At 48.9% G+C, this 18,325-nt stretch overlaps 2 protein-coding genes across 7 annotated transcripts in view; one reads left to right on the top strand and one right to left on the bottom strand.

Annotated features, from left to right (window-relative positions):
- Nucleotides 1–6,386, top strand: part of Zscan21 (zinc finger and SCAN domain containing 21) — a 6,819-nt gene extending 433 nt beyond the window's left edge. The window contains exons 2-4 of one of the 3 annotated variants that reach the window (XM_013023424.1): nt 1,284–1,771; nt 2,020–2,194; nt 5,147–6,386. In XM_013023424.1, coding sequence (XP_012878878.1) covers nt 1,376–1,771; nt 2,020–2,194; nt 5,147–5,976 — 1,401 coding nt within the window. In that variant the 5' untranslated portion in view covers nt 1,284–1,375 and the 3' untranslated portion in view covers nt 5,977–6,386. Of the gene's footprint in view, nt 1–874; nt 1,772–2,019; nt 2,195–5,146 lie in introns of those variants that run through there. The other 2 variants (XM_013023426.1, XM_013023425.1) reach the window with 2 other exon arrangements.
- Nucleotides 6,387–10,366: 3,980 nt separating this feature from the next.
- Znf3 (zinc finger protein 3) overlaps nt 10,367–18,325 on the bottom strand; it is an 8,136-nt gene continuing 177 nt past the window's right edge. The window contains exons 1-6 of one of the 4 annotated variants that reach the window (XM_013023427.1): nt 17,550–17,640; nt 16,760–16,868; nt 15,728–15,861; nt 14,077–14,168; nt 13,763–13,889; nt 10,367–12,175 (exon numbers count right to left, since the gene is read on the bottom strand). In XM_013023427.1, coding sequence (XP_012878881.1) covers nt 11,136–12,175; nt 13,763–13,889; nt 14,077–14,168; nt 15,728–15,815 — 1,347 coding nt within the window. In that variant the 5' untranslated portion in view covers nt 15,816–15,861; nt 16,760–16,868; nt 17,550–17,640 and the 3' untranslated portion in view covers nt 10,367–11,135. Of the gene's footprint in view, nt 12,176–13,762; nt 13,890–14,076; nt 14,169–15,727; nt 15,862–16,759; nt 16,869–17,549; nt 17,641–18,325 lie in introns of those variants that run through there. The other 3 variants (XM_013023428.1, XM_013023429.1, XM_013023430.1) reach the window with 3 other exon arrangements.

Here is an 18,325-nt window from a genome sequence, read left to right on the forward strand (position 1 = left end):
TCCACCACGGGCGCCGCCGCGCCGCGCCGCGCGAGGACGGGAGGAAGGGAACGAGAACAGTTCACAAAAAAAGAAACAAGAACTTGTGTGCGCGACTCAGGCCTCCTCGGAGCTTCGGTTCATCCAGTGAGGGCTGCTCTTCCCGTCTCAACGGCCATCTGAACTGAGATCCAAACCTGGCCTCACGCTGGGCCCTGGTGGCTCAGGCTTTGTAAAATCATAGCTACTCAGGAGGCCGCGGTCTGAGGATCACGGTTCGAAGCCAGCCAAAGCAGGGAAAGACCATAAGACTCTTAATCTCCACTTAAAAGCTAATAGTGGAGCTGTAGTTAAAGTGGTGAAGCGTTAGCCTTGAGCACACAAAAGCTCAGGGATGGTGTCCAGGACCTGAGGTAAAGCCCCACGACCGGCCCAAAAATAATAAATAGTGAAAGCAAAAAAGGGCTAGGAGGTGTCACTTAAATGTTAAGAGCACCTGCCTAACAAGCATAAGGCCCTGAGTTCAAACCCCAATACCACCCACAAAACAAAAACTTGAGTATGTTCTAGTTAAAGTGTCAATCAAATGAAGCCCAAAATTATATTGCAATTCTACTCTGTGTGTGTGTGTTACTGGGGATTAAAAACCTAAGGAAGAGCCGGAAACCTGGGGCTCACATCTATAACTAGGTGTTGGCAGGAGGAGGTTGAGATCTGAGAATCATGATTCAGAGCCAGCTGGGGCATGAAATAATCATGAGATTCTTATCTTCAATAAACTATTTAGAAAAAGCCAGAAGTGGCACTTTGGCTCAAGTGGTAGATCACTAGCCCTGAGCAAAAGAAGCTCAGTGACAGTACCCAAGCCCACAGTTCAAGCCCTAGGACTGGCAAAAAAAAAACCCAAGGAATGTCTTTTGACTTTTTTTACTCTGCCCCTCTATCATTTGAGCCATGCTTTCTGGCTGACTTTGTGCTGGCTAATGAGAAATAGAGTCTTGTGGGCTTACTTGCTTGGCTGGTACCCTACCTGGCTTTTTCTTGATTAATTGGTTTGTCTTCCTGGGCTGATTTTGAATTTCCATTCTTACATTTAATTGTCCCAAGTAGCTAGGATTATAGGCATAAGCCACCCAAAGTGCCCAGCTCATATATTATTTTTTTTTTGTCAGAATTATTGTTTTTATGTGGCAGTTTTATGGGGGCTAAAGTTTCCACAGTTCAGTGTGCTGAAAGTTATGGCTATAAAGACCAAAACCCATACTTTCCATTTTGGTGGTAATATGACAACCATATTTTCATAGGTTTAAGGTGTGTGGCCCTAAGAACCAGAAACCTAAAGGAACCAGTATTTTTGTTCCTCAGCCCACCTTAGAGAAGTGTTTCCTGGAGTCTGATGACCAAAGTGGTAGGCATGGCCACAGTTCTTGGCCCCAGGCTGGCTCAGGAGCATGCAGGGCCAATAGCTGTGAAAGTGGAGGAGGAGGAAGACAAAAGGAAATGCCGTCCTGGCCTGGAGATGTTCCGCCAGCGCTTCAGGCAGTTTGGGTACCATGACACCCCAGGACCCCGCGAGGCTCTGAGCCAGCTCCGGGTGCTCTGCTGCGAGTGGCTGAGGCCTGAAATCCACACCAAGGAACAGATCCTGGAGTTGCTGGTGCTGGAGCAGTTCCTGACCATCCTGCCCCGGGAACTCCGGGCCTGGGTGCAGGAGCACTGCCCAGAGAGTGCAGAAGAGGCTGTCACTCTTTTAGAAGACCTGGAGCGGGAGCTGGACGAACCAGGACTGCAGGTAGGCAGGAGCTTTCTGTGGCCAGTGGGTTGAAGGAGGAATGTGGTTTTGGCCTTTGAGTAAGACTAGCTGCATGGAAACTTCTAAATCAGGTCATGTTTCCTCCATCGTATACCACCTTTAGTCCTTGAATCCAATAGAACGGGTGATTTTTTTTCCCCTTTCCTAGAGGTTCTGCATATCTCTTCTTAGATTTTTCATCTTAAAGTGAACTGCACACAAACTCAGCCATTTCTTACTGTCTCCAGATCTCAACTCCTCCAAGTGAACAGAAACAGATGTCACCTTCAGGCACTGCAGAAGAGTCCCCGAGCAGGGAACAGTCTGGTGACAGCAGTCCCAAATATGATTCTTGGGGGCCTCTGTACATCCAAGAGACTGGTGAGGAGCAGGTTTTCACTCAAGATTTAAGAAAAATTCAAGGTAAGGATCATCTCTCCATGCCCCTGGGTTTGGGACATGTTCAAAGATGGTGGGCTCCCCATCTCTAACTATTTAATACAGTGTTCTAAAAATAATGCATTGGGGCATTCCTTCAATTTTCTTCCTACCCAATGGCATAACCTATAAATAAAGCTCTTATCACATGACCTTCTCTCCCACTATGTGCTCTTCTCTCTAGTTCTGGTATCATAGTCTCTCTTAACACTTTCTCACTGTTGTCTCATGCAGTGACATTATCTCCTGTGGCTCATTCAAGCTGTGCATAGCTGTGTGGTCAATTTGTTTATCAAACTCATTGATCCTCCAAGAGTGTGTCTTCTGTGCTGGGACCCTGGCTGAGGACGCTGCATCTGGGGGAGGAGAGGGAACTACATCCGCCCAGCCACTCCAGTTAATGTAAAGGTCTCTACTTTTTTAACCACACAGGCAGTGCTACCCTTGGCCAGTTTCCTGGACCACAGAGGAAAAACAGATGCCTCTGGGAAGGCAACTGGAAGGCATTGGAAGTCTCCTTCCCTGCTGACGCTGTACAGAGCTTGTCAGAAGTGAAAAATGTGTTAGGAAACCAGTGGTGGTGGCACACCTGTAATCATAGCTATTCAGGAGGACAAGATCCAAGGATTGCCGTTCAAATCCAGCCAAGGCAGGAAAACCCATAAGACTCTGATCCCCAGTTAATTGCCAAAGGAAAAAAAAAAGCCAGAAGTGGAGCTGTGGCATTAGCCTTAATCAAAAAACTCAGGGACAGTGCTCAGGCCCTGAGTTCAAGCCCCAGTTCTGGTTGTGTGTGTGTGTGCGTGTGCGTGTGTGCGCGTGCGTGTGCACTCACACACACACAGCTGGTTTAGCCGGGCGCCAGTGGCTCACGCCTGTAATCCTAGCTACTCAGGAGGCTGAGATCTGAGGATCACAGTTCAAAGCCAGCCCAGGCAGGAAAGTCCATGAGACTCTTATCTCCAATAAATCACCAGAAAACGAAGTGGTGCTGTAGCTCAAGTGGTAGAGCGCTAGCCTTGAGCTGAAGAGCTGAGGGACAGTGCTCAGGCCCAGAGTTCAAGGCCCACGACTGACACACACCAAAAAAAGAAAACTGGCTTAAAATAATTCACATCCCAAGGAAGAAAGGAAGCGTTCAAGGGAAGAGAAGCAGCTTTGATTAAAAATATACATAGACAGAGTTTGTAAATGTGAGTCTGTGGTCATAGACAATTCAACATCTGAGACTGTTACCTGAATTGCTGCATAGGAAGAGCAAGGTGGAGGGGCTAAGGGAGCTGTGGAGTCTGCTGTCTGTGCAGTTAGCCGCTCCAGATGTAGAGACAGAATCGGGAGAAAGAGAAAATGACAGAGTTGTCCAGAACTGATGAAAGACAAAGTCCTCAAGGAAATACAATCCAAGTAAATAAGATCTAGGTGGTAAAACTACAAAATGTCAAATTTTGTCCGATGTCATAGGTGAACTAGGCACCGGTGGCTCACGCCTGTAATCCTCACTACTCAGGAGACTGAGATCTGAGGATTGTAGTGCAAAGCCAGTCTAGGCAGGAAAGTCTGGAGGACGAATCTCCAGTTGGACAGCAAAAATTTGGAAGGGGAGCTGTGGCTCAAGTGGTAGCATGCTAGCCTTGGGCAAAAAAGCTTAGGGACAGTGCCCAGCCGCTGAGTTCAAGTCCCAGGACTGGCACAAAAAGAAAAAGTTTTCAACTTCTCAGAGAAAATTTAAAATGTTAACATTTCTGGTTATTTCTTCCCACATGTGAAGTCTGTGGCTCTGCAGGGACTTGAAGGGGTTTCTATGCGCAGCTGAGGGTTGGCTCATTATGGAGAATGGAAAGGAGCTTTGCTAAGGTTCTGGTCACTGGCAGCCAGAGAAGAAGGAATAAGCCTGGAAGCACCTGTTGGCCAAGGAAGGAAAGAGATGGTCAGGTGAAGAAAGAAGAGTGAGGTTTTGAAGGACAACTTGTTTTTTCATTGATTTCTCATAATCCTTTTTTTCAACGTGGATGGTTAGGGCTGAGAGTCAGGTGCTTTCATTCACGGATCTGACCATGCAGTGATTTTACATGGAGCGAGTGTCCACCATGTATGGGTGTGGCTGTGTGTATGTGTTGTTAGGCATTGAACCTGAGGACTTGTGCATGCTAGGCAACCGCTGCCATGTGGGCTGCATCTCAGCCCTGCTCTGATTGTTTTTACAAGCAGTTCTGTGTGAAATAAGGGTTTTGTGAGTTTACAGCTTAGCCTTTTTTTGCTTCAGTCCTATTGCATCTGTTTTTGTTATTGTTTTCTGGTTGTGGGGCCTGAGCTCTGGGCCTGGGCACTGTCCCCCAGCTCTTCAGCTCAAGGCTAGTGGTCTACCACTCGAGCCACAGTGCCACTTCTGGCTTTTTCTGCTTATATGGATTTGAGGAGTTGAACCCAGGGCCGAACCCAGGGCCTCATGCATGCAAGGCAAGCACTCTACCACTGAGCCACCTTCCCAGTCCCTGCATCTGTTTTTGCCTTATGTGTATGCTACAGTCCTGGTTTGTCTTGAACTTAGGGCCTGAAGGCAGTCCCTGAGTTTTTGTTTGTCTTTTTGGGGGTCTGGTCATAGGGCTTGAACTCTGGGCCTGGGCGCTGTCCCTCAGCTCTTCAGCTCAAGGCTAGCACTCTACCACTTGAGCTACAGTGCCACTTCTGGCTTTTTTTTCTGCTTATGTGGTGCTGAGGAATCGAACCCAGGGCCTCAGTCATGTAAGGCAAGTGCTCTACCACTGAGCCACCTTCCCAGCCCCCCTGAGCTCTTGATGATTGGATGATTTGTCCTGCAGCCATGCTGAGTTCTCCTGTATTTCATCACCCTTCTGAGTCAGTCTGCCTCACTTGGCAATCCTGTTCCTTGCTTAGAACAAGGACATGTGACATACCTCACTATGCTTCCTGTTCCAGGTTGCAAATCAAACCCCCAGAATGAGGAGTCAGCAGATGAGCAGAAAAGTTCTGAAGAAGATGGACTTATGAGGGATTTCATCCCCGTGATTATTGCCAACAAGTGTGAGGTCAGGGCAGAGAGGCAGTGGGTGAACCCAGAAAGGGGAAGGGGAGCAAAAGCCCCTCCTCACCATGCAGGGTCCAAGAAAGGGACAGAATCGGTTTCTCCTAAGTCAGCCCCTGGGGCAAGACGCTACATCTGTGCCGAGTGCGGAAAGGCCTTTAGTAATAGTTCCAACCTTACCAAACACCGCAGAACGCACACTGGGGAGAAACCATACGTGTGCACCAAATGTGGAAAGGCTTTTAGCCACAGCTCCAACCTTACCCTGCATTACAGAACGCACTTGGTGGACAGGCCTTATGACTGTAAGTGTGGGAAAGCCTTTGGGCAGAGCTCAGACCTCCTGAAACACCAGAGGATGCACACAGAGGAGGCACCCTATCAGTGCAAAGATTGCGGCAAGGCCTTCAGTGGGAAAGGCAGCCTCATCCGCCACTACCGCATCCACACTGGTGAGAAACCCTATCAGTGTAATGAGTGCGGGAAGAGCTTTAGTCAGCACGCAGGCCTCAGCTCGCACCAGCGCCTGCATACGGGCGAGAAGCCCTACAAGTGCAAGGAGTGTGGGAAAGCCTTCAACCACAGCTCCAACTTCAACAAGCATCACCGGATTCATACTGGGGAGAAGCCTTACTGGTGCAGCCACTGTGGGAAGAGCTTCTGCAGCAAGTCCAACCTCTCCAAACACCAGAAGGTCCACTCCGGGGAGGGGCAGGGGCTCTAGCTGCCCAGCACCTTGTTTCTTGTTTGAGTTTTGTAAGTAAGCTTCAGAAGGTTAATATTAGAGAAGCCCTAAAGACAATAACAGCTCGTGATAGATTTTGTGCCACTTGGTGGCCAGGGCTGCCTGAGAGCTGGTGCTCTGTGGCGGCCGCTTAGGCAGGAGGCCTGCAGGGCACTTGTGGCTCTGTTTTGTCCTCCAAGGCCAGTCCAGCCTGACACCCCACCCATTTGCCCTAGGGCTCACTTGGCCTTGTAGGGCCCCTGCCTCTGTAGTTGAAATCTGATGTGAATCAAGCTTAAGGAGGAAACTTTAACTATTTCAACGTTGTATATTCCACAAGTGTATTTGTAAAGAATTGAGCCACACTGAAGACAGTTTATTGCATTCAGAATAAACATAGCACTGTAATGCCTCAGGACCATTATTGTGATGAGTGGTGTGTTGGTGACTGAATGTTTTGGGGTTTTTTTGGTCAGCCATGGGGCTTGAACTCTGGGCTTGGGTGCTGTCCCTGCGCTCTTCAGCTCAAGGCGAGCACTCTATCACTTCAGCTACAGCGCCACTTCCGGTTTTCTGGTGGTTTATTAGAGATAAGAGTTTCACTGACTTTCCTGCCCGGCCTGGCTTTGAACCGAGATACTCAGATCTCAACCTCCTGAGTAGGTAGGATTACAGGCGTGAGCCACCGGGGCCCAGCAAACTGACTGTTCTTAAAGATGGGGACTTCTGGCACGTTTCGATTAGGGACTTACAGGTGTGTGTCTGTGGCTGGGCGTGGCTGTGATAGGTGCAATGACATGCTTTCTCTACATCAGTGTACTTTTGCCCATTGGGCTGTCATCTTCATATGGGTTTTGGTTATGTGTATAAAGCTGATGAAAATCTGTACAATCCAATTTCCAGAAGCTAATATCACAGCCCAGTTTTCCAACACTGGGACCTCTGCCCACTCTTATCTGGACAGCACACTTTGCTCTGCTTTCTGCATTAATAAACCCACTGCTGCTTAAGTCCCTGACAAGATCAGAATCTTTGTAGTCCCCAGATCTAGTGACCTACGTCCCATGATAGACACATACTAGACATTTTGCAAAAATGACCTTGGGGCTGGGAGCCTTGCATGTATGAGGCTCTGGGTTCGATTCCTCAGCACCACATAAGCAAAAAGAAAAAAGCCGGAAGTGGCTCTGTGGCTCAAGTGGTGGAGCCCTAGCCTTGAGCTGAAGAGCTGAGGGACAGCACCCAGGCCCAGAGTTCAGGCCCCATGACGCCCCCCCCCCAAAAAAAAAGATCTTAATCATAAAACAGCTTAACAAAACTGAACACGCTCTTAATGTATGACCCAACAATCATATCCCTTGGTATTTACCCAAAGGAACTAAAAATTTGTAACTACAGAATGGTCTGCACATGGATACTTGTACGTTATTCCCCAGTGCTCAAAAGCACCAAGATGTCCTTTGGCAGGGAATAAGCCTGTGATAAGTCAGGACAGTATGTTACTCGGTTTTAAGAAGCAATGAATTATCAAGCCATAAAACGGCTTGGAGAAATTTTAAATCTTACTAAGTCAAGCTGTATAATCACAATGATATATTTTTACACGGTTTGGTGTTATAGTCTAAATCCATGCAGTGTACACCACTGAGTCTTAAGGTAATCTGTGACTTTAGATAGATGTTAGTATTATAGGCCCTGTTATCACTTAGGTGGGGATGTTGGTAATGGAGTATGCCTGTGTGGTGTGGACACTGGATGTATATGAAGTCTGCCTATGGTGTGGCCATGGGATGTATCTGAGAAATTTTGTCTTTTGCTCAATGTTGCTGTAAACGTTCATCTGCCCTAAAAAAATAGTCTTAAAATAAAGCTGACAGGGTGCCGGTGGCTCTCGCCTGTAATTCTAGCTACTCAGGAAGCTGACAAATGAGGTTCGAGGTTCAAAGCTAGCCGGAGGAGGAAAGTCCATGAGACTCTTATCTCCAGTAAACCACTCCGAAAACCGGAAGTGGTGCCATGGTTTAAGTGGTAGAGCACTAGTCTTCCGCAGAAGAGCTGAGGGACAGCACCCAGGATCAGAGTTCAAGCCCCACAACCAACAAAATAAGTAAAGCTGGCGGCTCATGCCTGTAATCCTAGCAACTTGGGAGGCTTGAGATCTGAGCATTGAAGCCAGCTCCAGCAGGAAAGTCTTATCTCAATTAACCAATAAAAAACTAGAGGTAGATGTGCACCAACCTTAAGTGAAAAGGCCAAGTGAAAGCAGGAGGCTGGAGTTCAGTGCCAGTACGGGCGCAAATAAAAGGAGATGGAGCTGCCAGTTCTGATTTGAAGCCACAGGACATGAAGCTTCCTCTGGAAGCCCAGAAATGTCTCAAACAAGGCCCCAGGCCTCCCTTGGCAGGCTGTACTTGGGATGTCGGGGGTCTCCCCAGGCCTGAGGTCTGGGCAGTTCTCGGCTGTTCTCTTTTCAAACCCTTATAAAATCCCGATGGCCATCCCTGTTTCTCTAACTCTTTTTGCACACCACCCTCTATCTGCTCAGTTGGAAATTTGCGGGCTCAAAATGCCAAGTCTGGTTCATTCTGAATATAGCTTTTATCCCTTCACCCTCTAAGGCATATATATTCGATCAGTCCTGCCTGCCGCGAAGTAAGGCCTTGCTGCGCCCCCTTCCTTCTGGCTCCCCGACGGTGTGTGTGTGTGTGTGTGTGTGTGTAAGATCATGAAGTTGTCGGAAACCCGGGGTCCTAGAGGAGCTTGAGGTCCCCTGAACTCAAGGGCCCTCCCAGGATGGCTCCTTCTGGAAGCGGGCGGAGCCAGGCACTTGCGCTGAGTCTAGGTGTCTGGTGTCCTCTCTAGAGTGAGTAGGACCTTTTACTCCGGGCCAGAGGGCCGGAAGTGGTGTTACCCTGTGGCGTGCCTGAGAGTATCAAGACAGCGGAGCTGGAGGCAGTGTCGGGAGCGATTTGTCTTTTTACATGGTACTGAGGAATTGAACCCAGGGCTTCATGTTTGCTAGGCAACCACGCTACCACTAAGTGTTTGGGGGTCCATCATAAACCGGGACTGGACCCCAGGCTCATCGCCTAGTTGAGAACCCCATTTCTAAGGCTGTCCATTTGAGTCCTTATTTTCTCCCAATAACCTGAGTTGATACATTTCATAAAGGGCCCACCTACTTTTAACACTTAAGTGCCAGCAGTGCCCAAGGTAGTCTCTATCATGTGGACACACACATTCTTTTTTAAAAAACAATGTGTTTGGGAAGTATAACAACTGTTGCTGAGCAGTGCCTCTAGCCTGTAACCCTAGCCACTGGGGAAGTGGAGATTGAGAGATCTTGGTTGGAACTTAGCCCAGGCAAAAGTTTACCCTAGTCAACCAGACAATGTGGTGGCACATGCCTGACACATCTTGCTACATGGGGAAGCACTGGTAGAAGGAAGGGGAGCCCAGGCCAAAGTGAGACCTTACCTCAAAAATAACGAATGGAGGTGCTGGGAATGTGGCTTAGTGATAGTGTGCGCCTAGTATGCTTGAAGCCCTGGGTTTAACTCTTCAGACTCACATAAACAGAAAAGGCCAAAAATGGCACTGTGGTTCAAGTGGTAAAGTGCTAGCCTTGAACAAAAACAGCTCAGACAGTGCCCAGGCCCTGAGTTCAAGCCCCAGGACTGGCAAAAAGACAAACCAACAAACCTAATGGAGAAGGTGACTGGAGGAGAAATTGTATTTGCTTGGCTGAGACTCTGGTTTGGAAATCAATTCAGTGACCAGAAAGAGTTTACCAGTTTGCCTCCCAGTAGCAGTGGAAAAACTCACACCAGCAGGTAAGCCATACGCTAATGGCTCACACCTGCAGTCCAAGCTACTCAGAGAAAGATAAGCTCCAGATTCTACCAAAAAAATGAGAATTGCTACCCAAACAAGTTTTTTTTTTTCCTTTCCTACTGAATCATACAGAATGCATTACCACAAACTCCTAAATGTGACTTGAAGGCGACTGTAACTATGTACATAAGAAGTTATCTGTAAAAATCCTTAAAGGCTCTTTTAGAATCTAATAGTTGGTGTTGTTTTAAGTGGAATTTGGCCCTTGCACAAAAACACACTCAATCTCCTGAAAAACTATTGTTTTAATAGTGCATTTCATTTATGCTACAGGAGGAGCAGGTGGAAAATGGAAGGTGACAGAAGGTGATCTCCTGGGTCAGAAATACTCCAGAAGCACCATCCTAACCCAGCGAGAAAGAACCCTTGTCCAAGGTGCCTTCCTTATTTGCTCTATTTGTATTAATCCTGGGCTGGTGAGGTCAGAAGAGATTGAGCTGCAGTTAGGTGTTAGAAGGGACAGAGCAGGGGGTCTGCTGGCTGAGTGGGCTCTTTGAAAGCATCCTTAGTAAGGAGGTTACCATTAGAATCACTTTTCATACCAGGAGGCAAGGACAGAGGGAAGACCAAAGCTCAAGCTCTTCCCTCCTCAAGTTCTTCACTGCACAGAACTTCCTCCTCAGTTCCTCTATCACAGGAAGGACGAGGGCCTCGTGGATTGCCAGACTGCCCTTGGAAATGGGGTCTTCTTGCTCTAAGAGCAGATCACAGATCACAGAAAAATCTTTTGGGTTTTTTTCCTCTTAATAAATTAAATCCCTCAGCACCAAGTTTGTACTATTAGCCAAATCAGAAAACAAAGCAGCATGTTCCTTGCTAAATCTTGAAGCTGGATGGAGGACAATGGCTTTGAAATCCAGCTTCTATCCTCCTTCCTAGCAATCAGGACCCAGAATATTCTTTCCACTTTTTGTGCTCACTCTACTGACTCCAACTAGTAGAATCTTTGAAATCTCCTTTCTAGTATGTTTGCATCCCTACCTTGGAAAGGAAGGCTTCTGTGATGTGATAAAAATGGTTTAGTGCAAACACCCTTCCAAAAAGGGGTGGCTGGTCCCCAAGCCTCCTTCCATCCCCAGCCCTGAATCTGTTGTGTCTCACAACTTTTCAAGGCTGGCATCTGCCAGTCAGTGTGCCAAGATTTTCCCAACCCACCCCTTCATTCTCTGAAGTGAAAGGTATGAGGCGGAAGGGCACACCCTAAGTTGTCGATAGAGCCAGAGCCCTTGCGGGTGATCGGGTTTGTGGCTCTTTCGTGTAAATGCTCAGACATTTAATTCAGCAGGAACCCCGAGAGAATTTTTGCTCAGACTCATTCCATTCAAAGGCTTCTCTCCAGTGTGAATCCTCTGATGGCGGACAAGCGCTGAGCTATACCTGAAGGCTTTTCCACACTCGCTACATTCATAGGGATTCTCCCCTGTGTGGATTCTCTGATGCTGAATAAGGCCTGAGCTGTAGGTAAACTTCCCTCCACACTCCATACATTCATAGGGCTTCTCTCCAGTGTGGATCCTCTGGTGCTGGTAGAGGTGCGAGCTCTGGCTAAAGGCCTTGCCGCACTCGTTACATTCATAAGGTTTTTCTCCAGTGTGGATTCTCTGGTGGTGGATGAGCGTGGAGCTCCTGCTGAAGGCTTTCCCACACTCATTGCATGCATAGGGCTTCTCACCAGTGTGGATGCGCTGGTGGTGCGTGAGTGTGGAGCTCCAGCTGAAGGTCTTCCCACACTCGTGGCACTCATACGGCTTCTCGCCTGTGTGAATCCTCCGGTGCAGGATGAGGGCGGAGCTGCAGCTGAAGGTCTTCCCACAGTCCTGGCACTCGTACGGCTTCTCGCCCGTGTGGATGCGCTGGTGCTGGATGAGGTGTGAACTCTGGCTGAAGGCCTTGCCACACTCACTACATTCATACGGCTTCTCCCCGGTGTGGATCCTCTGGTGCTGAATGAGGTCCGAAGTTCGGTTAAAGCTCTTGCTACATTCATCACACTTATGGGGTCTGTCCCCAGTAGGAAGTCGCTGCTGTGAGAGGAGGCTGCTCCCAAACTCACTGTATTTCTCGCTTCTCTCCCCTGTGGGGGTCAGCTTCTCCTCAGCTGTCACTTGACCAAACTCCTGGATTTTCCTGTTCAGTCTCTCACCAGTTGAGTTCCCCAGTTGCCTTTTGAGACTGAGTTCTTGTCCATAAGCTTCTTCATACTTAAGACCCTGAGCGATATCCTTCTGGAATCTTCCCAATAGCATTCCATGGGATCCTGAAGCTTCGGAAATTCCTTCATCGTTTTCAGTTCTCGACTCACCATCTGGACAATAAGAAATCGAAATGTCACCGGGTCCTTGTAGGAAAAGGAACAGATGTCAGAGGACAGGGCGCTCACGTTACTGGCGTGTGTAAAGATAACAGCGCGTGCAGCCTCTTGCAGGCCTGCAAAGAGGTTTATGTCCAGTGCATGGAGCTAGAGCAAAGTAAGACAACTGGGTTAAAGAAACAGGAAGGCCAGGTGCCAATGGCTTACGCCTGTAATCCTAGCTATTCAAGAGGCTGGGATCTGAGGATTGTGGTTCAAAGCCAGTGGGAGCAATAAAGTCTGAGACTAAGTGGAACTGTGGCTCAAGTGACAGAGAGCTAGCCTTGAACACAAAAGCTCAGGGACAGAACTCAGTCTGAGTTCAAGCCTCAGGACCTGCACACTCACAAAAGTTCACATTTCTGTAAGAGCAAGGTACTAAACAAAGCAGGAGGTGCCTAGGGGTAACAGAGGACCCAAGAGTTCCAGAACATTCTTGTTGACACAGGAAAATCCCACCTGTTCAGAAATCCCTCCTCCCACACTCACAAGTAACTCGATTTTGAGTGAAAAGCCTGGGGCTAGAACTTCACAATCACCAGGCTCTGATATAGTTATACACAAGGGCAGATCTCTGACCTCCCTTTCCTCATCCATAAAATGAGAATAGGGCCAGCATAGTGGTACATGCCTATGTAACCTTAGCCACTCAGGAAGCAGAGACTGGAAAGACTGCAGCTCAAGGCCAGCCAAAGCACCAAGTTAGCAAGATTCCATCTCAAAAACTAACTTGTATGATGTGTGTGTGTGTGTGTGTGTGTGTGTGTGTGTGTGTATGTGTGGTGTGCGTGCGTGCGTACACATGATACTGGGCTTGAACTCTGGGCCTTGCCCTCTAGCTCAGCTTTTTGCTCACAGCTGGTGCTCAACCACTTGAACCACACCTCCACTTCTGGCCTTTTGCTGCTTAAATGGAGATAAGAGTCTCAGAGGTTGGGGCTGGGATGTATGAGGCATGCATGAAGCCCTGGGTTTGATTCCTCAGTACCACATAAACAGAAAAAGCTGAAGTGTTGCTGTAGCTCAAGTGGTAGAGTGCTAGCCTTGACTAGAGAGGCTCAGGGACATAGCCCAGGCCCTGACTTCAAGTCCCAGGACTGGCAAAAAAAAAAAGAAGAAAAGAAAAGAAAAAGTCTCAGAGCTGTCTGTTCAGGATGATTGTCCTATCTCAGACCTCTTGAGTAACTAGGATTACAGACCTGGCACCCAGCTCCCCTTGTGCAAATATCTGAAGGTAATTTAAGAAGTGGGAGAGTGGATAGAAGTGTGTGGGTCAAGTGGTACAACACCTGCCTAGCAAACTTGAGTTCAAACCCCGAACTGCTTTAACAAAAACAAAGTTAATTCTAAACTACCTCAAGGATAGGCTAAATGAAAATATAAAAACTCTTTACAAGCTGTTAATTACTGCATAAATGTAAGTTACACTGGCTTTTATCAGGATGTTCCATCAGCAGCTACTGTTTTCAGTAACTAGACTGCTAGTAGCAAAGGGAGGAGGCCACCAGCTGCGGAGCTGGGCAGGGAAGGTGCGCTCCTCACCCAGTGAGAACACGTTCCTGTAATTCTCCAGCATCACGTCCCTGTACAGACTCCTCTGCGCAGGCTCCAAGCGCTTCCACTCCTTCCTGATGAAGTACACAGCCACATCCTCAAATGTCACCAACTCCTAGAGACACAGTCACAGGTTTCCGGATGGGGCGGGACGACCCCTTGGTAGGAAGTGGGTAGAGGTCAGAGGCAGGAGACAGAGCCCACGATGGATTCCGCAGGGAAGGCCCACGGTGCTGATGGTGCCATCAGTCTAGGGCGCTCCACAGGACAGGAAGGAAATCATGAAGGGCCCCACAGCTCACCTGAGACTTGGTCTTCAGGAATGCAGCTGCCAACACTTTGTCTCCAAGACTGTCCTTGTCAGGAAAGGCGGGAACTTCAGAGGAAGGAATAGCTGAAGAACAACAGGGCCCAGGATGAGTCCGGGTCCTCTGGCCCCTGGTCATTTCTCCACACAACTACCCAGGTCCTGCTTTCATGACTCCTGTATTCTTTTTGGTTGATGTGTGTCAGTACTGGGCCTTGAACTCGGCCCCATGATCTTGCTTGGCATTTTTGCTCAAGGCTGGTTTTCTACACTTGAGCCATACACCTCCACTTGCAGTTCTTTGCTGGTTAACAGGAGATAAGAGTCTCACTGACTTTCATAGGCTGGTTTTGAACCATAATCCTCAGATCTCAGCCTCCTGAGTAGCTGGGATTATAGGCATGAACCACAGTGCCTCCTGTATTCCTGTCACCTCCTGCCCCCAACCTGGGCCTGGAACAGGCTACAAGTCCCTACCACCACCTCAGGCTCTTGCATCACAACAAACAGCAGCAGCAGCAGCAGCTTTTTTTCCCCATCCCTGTTAGAAAGCCCACAGCTATCATCCTTGTTCTCCATTTGCAGATCAAATCTATGCTCTACAAGTGTTGTCTGTTTCTGTGACAGTGCATACAACTCCTCCAGGTCTTAAGTTCCCATGTCTGTCTTTAGAGGCAAAACCACCAGACCATACTTGACCTGCCAAAAACGGCCTTAAATGATTTGCTTTTCAAGGTAATTCTAAAACTAGGAGATTAGGGCATGGCTCAAGTGGTAAGAGTACCTGCCTAGCAAGCACAAGACCCTGAGTTCAAGCCGCAGTACTACCAATAAAAATGAAGAAAAAGCACAATATATTTTAGTGGCTTCCTATGCATCCCTGCTTCTGATCCACAGTATGATCCCCAAGAGCCTATTCTCAAAGCTATTTTGAAGAGCAATCATGATGCCGGGCGCTGGTGGCTCACACCTGTAATCCTAGCTACTCAGGAGGCTGAGATCTGAGGATCGCGGTTCAAAGCCAGCCCGGGCAGGAGAGACTGTGAGACTCCTATCTCCAATAAACCACCAGAAAACCGGAAGTGGCGCTGTAGCCCGGGCCCAGAGTTCAAGCCCCACGACCGACAAAAAAACAAAAACAAAAAGAACAATCATGATTGAACTTGGCTGTTGAAGAATTCCTGAAAAATTCAAAGAGATATCAGTTTTCTTTTTTTAGGTTCAAGACCAGGACTTGAACTTAGTATTAGTACCTGATGCTTTGCTAGTGCTCTTAACAACAGAGACATGCCCCAACCCCTAAATTTTCTTAATCTTGTTCAACAAGCCACTACTCTTCCAAAATGTGCCAGTTGTAAAAAACTATCAGGCTGACATTAATTAGAATTAATGGTTAAGTAGAGTCAGTATCCTCCCACTAAGCTGGGTTACTTCAGTGCCTTATGCCCATCTGGATTCTACTAGTCAGGCAATACCCGATGAGGGAAGGATTTCAATAGATGGTTGACTGAATAAAAGGATGGAAGAGGCCCTGTATGGCAGTACACACCTACGATCCCAGCACTTGGGAGGCTGAGGCAGAAGGAGCCAGAGTTTTCACAATTTTTTCTTTAGAAAGTTGTCTAAAGAATGACCCCTATTCTCACCACTCTCCAGCAAGGCCTGAGGTTCCTGAGGTACATGATCAGCTTGAGTTTCCATGGGTCGGGCTGGGCACTCAGTTAATCTCTTCATGTGCAGACTTGGCAGGAAACAGGCTCTGAGAATGAGGAAGCACTGCAGAAGCAAGAGTTCAAAGTTCACAGATAGACAGGCAGCTAGCACTTCCGGTACTACCCAGGGAAGGCAGAGAAAAGACTAGCCTCTGTAATAAGAGGACCACAAAAAACTGCCCGAGGTTCCCATGATACCCCACCTTGGCACCCACATCAACACTTTGGTAACTGTAAGCACAAAAAGTCAGACTGCTCCAAGTCCTGGTGGCTACGCCTGTCATCCCTGCTACTCAGGAGGCTGACATCTGAAGACTGCATTCATAGCCAACCTGGGCAGACGAATCCATGATTTTTTTTTTAAATGTCTGCAAGGGGACTGAACTCTGGGCCTGGGCACTGTCCCTCAGCTCTTCAGCTAGCACTCTACCACTTGAGCCACAGTGCCATTTCCCATCTTTTCTGCTCTTGTGGTGCTGAGGAATTGAACCTAAGGCCTTGCGCATGCAAGGCAAGCACTCTACCACTGAGCTACCTTCCAACCCCAGATCCATGAGTCTTATCTCCAGTTAACCAGCAAAAAGCCTGATGGAATTTGACTCAAATGGTAGAGTACCAACCATGAGAGGTTAACACTAAGTGGAATGTAAGAGGTCAAGCCCCCGAACAAGCACACACACAAAAGAACCCCCTCTTCAGAGAGGCAAGTAAAAGGCAGGCCATGGCCCCCTCACAATAGGCTCAAGCAAAGCTGGAACTCAAAGGCATATTGTTGAGAACAAATTGCCAATGTTGGCATGAGAAAATAATTTTACTCACTGAAAGAAACTCTTCATTGCACCCCTCAGTTTCAGGTCCAGGCAAGGCCATTCCCCTGCCCTGCTGCCAAGCCCACACCTTAGAGATACTCATGGGAACTAATGACAGACCACCAGGAAGTGAAGAGGGCAGTGCAAAATTTACCTGTTGACCCCTTTTTTCTTCCTTCGTTGGAGTCAGTCCTCAGAAGACCCAAAGTAGAATGTGGCAGACTCTGTTCAGTTCCTGGCACTTCTGACTTCGGTTAATGCCAATGCTGAATGAAAAATGAAACAACTGTGTCAACTTTATTTCTAATCTAGATACTTAGAACAAAGGGGAAGCCCATGTAGGTTAATAAACACTTCTTTTTTCTTTCTTTGTCGGTTGTGGAGCCTGAATTCTAGGTTTGGGTGCTGTCCCTCAGCTCTGCAGTCCAAGGCTAGCACTCTACCACTTGAGCCACAGCGCCACTTCCAGCTTTTTTCTTTTTGCTTATGTGGTGCTGAGGAATCGAACCCAGGGCCTCAGGCATGCAAGGCAAGCGCTCTACCACTGAGCCACCTTCCCAGCCCCACAAATGGCCAGATGCTGGTGGCTCATTCCTGTAAACTCGGCCTCTCTATTCTGGAAGCCGAGATCTGAGGATCGTGGTTCAAAGCCAGCCAGGGCAGGAAAGTCGGGGAGACACTTATTGCTAATGAACACCAAAAACTTGGGAGTGGAGCTGTGGCTCAAGCGGTAGAGCGCTCGCCTGGAGGAAGAAACCAGAGGGCAGGCACCGAGTTCAAGCGCCGCCACCCAGGAACAACTTCTGGGAGCTGCGACCAGAACCAGGGCCCTCGACACGCAGGGCCCCCCGGGGGGGCCCCGAGGGAAGCGGGGACCCCCGCACCCCGCCCCGGGCCGCCCCGGACCAGCACCTCCCTCCGCCCACTCACGACCCCCCGGGACTCACCCTGGGGCCGGGACCAGGCCCCGCTGGACCCTGCCTCGGACCCACGCACTGGGGACAGAACAAAGAACGGAAGCTCCCGCCTTTCGCCTCCGGGTCGTCCTTTGCACCATCCTTTCCCCTCCGCCTCCCCCCTCCCCCCCCACACCCACGTGGTCTCTCTAGGAACCTCGGAGGTTTTCACCTCTTGGTGGTTAGCTGGCTCCGGAGGCCTATCTGCGGCGCGAGGCGCGCCACCTACTGGCCGGATGTGGAAGGGCACAGCGCCGCGGGCGGTGGCGGGGAGGGGGGGTGGGAGAGTGGGGAGACTTGAGCCCTCCTTGAGGCAGTGTGCATGCTTGAGAACTCCCCCACCCCTCCCGGTACGAGAACGAAGGAGTCTGCCTCGCATCGGCCCCAAGAGAGAGGTCGGTATAACGACCTGCGAGCAAGAAAATCCATGCAGGCAGGCACGGTTAAAGGTGACAAAGGAGTCTTATTAGTTAGTCTGCAACCCTGTCCTCCTTCCTTTAGAACTAAGAGCAGGGGCTGGAATGTGGCCTAGTGGTAGAGTGCCTGCCTAGCACGCATGAAGCCCTGGGTTGATTCCTCAGTACCACAGACACAGAAAATGCGGGAAGTGGTGCTGAGGCTCAAGTAGTAGGCCACTAGTCTTGAGCTGAAGAGCTGAGGGACAGCGCCCAGGCCCAGAGTTCAGGCCCCAGGACCGACAAAAAACAAAAACAAAAAAAAACTAGGAGCAGCTGCAACCTCCAAGGGGGGCGGTTTTTTTTTTTTTT

This window comes from Dipodomys ordii, unplaced genomic scaffold, assembly GCF_000151885.1.
Source record: "Dipodomys ordii isolate 6190 unplaced genomic scaffold, Dord_2.0 Scaffold68, whole genome shotgun sequence".
Taxonomy (NCBI): Eukaryota; Metazoa; Chordata; class Mammalia; order Rodentia; family Heteromyidae; genus Dipodomys; species Dipodomys ordii.